We start from the raw sequence: 4,174 nt of genomic DNA, 5'->3' as shown, positions 1-4,174 counted from the left end.
ACAGTCAGAAAAGGGAGAATGATGGACAGACTAAAAAGAATAGTAATGACCATTTAAACTACTGTCCAACACAGTCTTTTTTTTTTTTTTTTCACTGATGAGTAGAACTGGGTGACAATGCCATAAAGAGTCAACTTTCCGATTCCAGCCTTTTGCGAATTAAGAGTTGATTTCAAAATTTCTGGAATTGAACAGGCTTTTTGAGTCAGCTGTTTCAGTAAAAGACAGAAATGTAGGAACTGGAATGTATTTTCCTAATCAGAATCAGAACATGTCATGAAAGGGTTAATATTATGCAACACAGGTATCTGGAATAAAATGATCAGAGTGAGATCTTTGGCACCAATAAATAATTATGGCTGTATTTATTAAGTTGATACTGTAAGTGTGAGGTCTTAATATGTACAATCTTTTCTCATACAGTATATTGGAAGAATTTTCCTGAAAGCTAACCTACATTTACAGAAAACGTACATACAGATTGTTTGCTTCTTTCATTTCTGAGAATACTTAAAGGACATCAGTTACATCAAATGCTTAGGACAGAGAACCATACAAAAATATTTTTAATATTTAGGAAAGACAGAAAAGCAGAATAAAATGAAATTTGTGTTGTTTTTCATCCAAAACATCTGTGTTGCTGTATTTCTTCTGGTCACATTGTAAGCGTACCCTACTTACAGAAGTGTCCCTGATTTTGCGTAATATACCTATAGCAGAACCTCCTATCATAAGTGCATGTCTTCGATCACATAGTCTTATGGATAGACTCTTCTGCACTTTAGTACATCAGAATCTCTTTTGGTGCGTCCTCCGTGGGTTTCTGCTGCTCTTGGCGTTGTCTGTAGGCCGCATGCGCATACAGATACACCAGAAGTATGGCGAGCAGGTTAACTGTAATGTATGGCAGAATCATAAAAAAGCCAACCAGGAATGTCACGGTCTCATCCATCAGAACTCCGTTCAAGTTTGAAAGCAATATCTTCTTTCCTATGTTGACCCCAAGCAGATTTATCAAGTACAGGACCATTGCCAAAAACGCCAAGCATGCTACATAAAAGAGAAATGAGATAAGGAGATAAGGCAGTGAATTCATACAGACTTTATTTTAGTTGTATTAGTTTCATAGAGATTAGCACTGAACATAGAACAATGGGCAGTCGTGGCCTAATGGATAGAGAGTCGGACTTGCAACCCGAAGGTGAACCTGAAGGTTGTGGGTTCGAGTCTCAGGTCCGGCAGGGATTGTAGGTGGGGGGAGTGAATGACCAGCGCTCTCTCCCACCCTCAATACCACAACTGAGGTGAGACCCTTGAGCAAGGCACCAAACCCCCAAACTGCTCCCCGGGCGCCGCAGCAAAAAAAAAAAAAAAAGGCTGCCCACTGCTCCGGGTGTGTGTGTGTGTGTGTGTGTGTGCGTGCGTGCACTTGGATGGGTTAAATGCAGGGCACAAATTCTGAGTAGGGGTCACCATACTTGGCCACAAGTCACTTCACTTCACTAACAACAAGAATCCAGTTAAATGGTGGTAAGTCAGTAACAGCAGCTCTGACAATAATGCCAACTGTAATTCAAATCACATATTAATGCACTTGCTCTAATATGTTATCATTTCTATATACCTTGTATAGAAACACAAGGACTTGTATGGTCCAAATAAATGGATTAAAATGGGTTTTTTTTACATGAGAGAAAAAGAGATCTTGTGAGCAAATGACTGCTTATAAGTGATAACAGGAACTAACTTGTTTCATGGACAATCTACATCACTAAAGGTGACTATAAACTTTATTGAGTAATACATTGCTAGTGCTGGTAAATTGCTGTGATATAAGAGGAATAAAACACTTTGAGACATGCTGTTATTTTATTCCTTCCTTATCAATTTGTTTTCCTGAAAATTAAATAAAAACGTGTCAAAGATACACTGAAATGTTTTACTGAATCCTGTGTATGTGTGTGTGTGTGTGTGTGTGTGTGTGTGGGTGTGTGTGTGTGTGTGTGTGTGTGTGTGTAATTTCTCACCACTTAATCCACTGCAGACATACAGTCCAATGGGACCCATGCAGGTTTCATATGGATTAGTGATGGTGTTGTAGAGAGTGATGAATATGCTACCTGCAGAGGCCACCAGAGCAAAGACCAGCAGAACAACAACCACGGCATGTAAGCCTATTCCAGCGCCCCCTACTGCACTCATAGAATCAAACACTGACACAGAGAAGATTTTATATTAGTAATAAATATCACCATGGTTTAAAAAAATATATCATATATTCAAATATATTATATGTATATTAAATATCAAATATCATGGTTTATTTTCTAAACAAGTATCCAGAACATCTTCACTGACACCAGAGAAAAAAGTATGTGCTATTAAAGGTTATGGACCCAAACACAACAATGGAAATGAGTGATGTTTCATCATAAATAAGTAGGAAAAAATATACACTCTTAGTACACTCACTGTGACATCTGAGGAATAATGATGGTAAAGATTGGATTAATATACATGATGATTAATATATACACACACACACACATGTATATATATATATATATATATATATATATATATATATATATATATATATATGTGTGTGTGTGTGTGTGTGTGTGTGTGTGTGTGTGTATGAAGAGAGAGAGAGAGAGAGAGAGAGAGAGAGAATTTATATTTTACATTCTGCCATTTTTTTAAAGACTTAAAAAAAATTCCACCTTAACCCATCAAACACTTATATATATATATATATATATATATATATATATATATATATATATATATATATATATATATATATAAGTGTTTGATGGGTTAAGGTGGAATTTTTTTTAAGTCTTTAAAAAAATGGCAGAATGTAAAATATAAATTCTCTCTCTCTCTCTCTCTCTCTCTCTCTCTCTCTTCATACACAGATCTCTTCTCACAGATATCTGAACCTTTTAATACAATTACATGGAAATCTGCACAAACATCATTAACTTACCTGCGATGGATTTTTCACTAGTGGTAAACCGAGGACAGGAATCTTTGAGCTCTGTGCCTGCGAACAGGCCCATTTGAATGGTTGCAGTTCCGTTGAACCAATTGGTATCTGCAGGTGAGCAGTCCATGGTGGAGGAGGCCCACTCTGCTGAAATCCCATAACCAAGTATGGCCACACCGATTACATTTAACAACGCACTGGGCAGGAAGTACAAAATCTTCTCAGCTGATGGCATGGTTCTTCTGTGTGTCCTCTCAGTTCTCAATCTCAAATATTTGTCCCACTGCAATAGTTCAGACCCGTTTCCCAGCTGCACAGATGAAAAAAGCCTATTCCTAGCACTCGTAAAAGGGAACTACAGCACTGGGCGGAGAAGAGGCAGAGGACAAGAGTCCTTGTGCGTCATCATAATGTTAGATTGTTAAGTTTTCTGATCCCAGACCTGTTTCGTGGCTCCCTCAGAATTAATAACAGCAGGACTAAAAGCAGGGAAAACTGTTTCCAGAACAGTGGCAACAGGAAGTACAGACTTCACCCCCAAAGAGCAATAAAATAATTGGACCTTTGGTCAGGGAGTAACTGCAGTTGTCATGGCATTTATATTTTGCTTTATAAACATGATAAAAGAGAATGGCATACGTTCCATGTCATTCCCTTGTTCCATGCCAAGAATTAAACACATGAACTGGATATGTTGCATATTTTCCGATAGCTTTATTGTTGTGGCTTTAATCAGTATTTGGATATTGAACCAACTAATACAGTTTCAACTCTATCAGCATTATATCTATCTTTTTCTATGGCTTGAAATGAGTTTACTGAACAAAATAATAGTCTATATGTTTAAAATTGACACCATTTTGTACTATGTGATAATTATGGAAACTATTTTTAGAGATAACTCTCCAGAACAGCATCTGTGGGTCCGAAGTCCTGTGCTGAGAATTTTAATAATGCTATAAATCCCCATGGTGATAAACCAGACACATTTATGGCTGAGGAAAGGTGATGTGTGTGTTTGCACCATGGCCAGAAATGATCAGACGAGCATGTGTATGGCATTAATGTTTTTTTTTCTTTTTTTTTTTTTTTTTTGTAGTTCAGGGGTTGGATCCTGAGTTCCAGTTACTCTCATTATGTAGTTTTCTATGTTCTCCTTGTGTGTACATGGTTCTCCTTGTG

The 4,174-nt window shown here is 37.3% G+C and overlaps 1 protein-coding gene across 1 annotated transcript; it reads right to left on the bottom strand.

Moving 5' to 3' along the window:
* Window positions 1-333: 333 nt before the first annotated feature.
* On the bottom strand, window positions 334-3,347 carry LOC113527107 (clarin-3). Its single transcript, XM_026914625.3, has 3 exons — window positions 2,993-3,347; window positions 2,028-2,213; window positions 334-1,050 (listed from the first exon to the last, which is right to left on the bottom strand). The coding sequence occupies exons 1-3, from the start codon at window positions 3,225-3,227 to the stop codon at window positions 782-784; spliced, it is 690 nt and encodes a 229-aa protein (XP_026770426.3). The 5' UTR covers window positions 3,228-3,347; the 3' UTR covers window positions 334-781.
* Window positions 3,348-4,174: the final 827 nt, after the last annotated feature.

This window comes from Pangasianodon hypophthalmus, chromosome 12 (assembly GCF_027358585.1).
Source record: "Pangasianodon hypophthalmus isolate fPanHyp1 chromosome 12, fPanHyp1.pri, whole genome shotgun sequence".
Classification (NCBI taxonomy): domain Eukaryota; kingdom Metazoa; phylum Chordata; class Actinopteri; order Siluriformes; family Pangasiidae; genus Pangasianodon; species Pangasianodon hypophthalmus.
The sequence above is the reverse complement of the archived record's forward strand: the minus strand, read 5'-3'. Positions and strand labels throughout refer to the sequence as shown.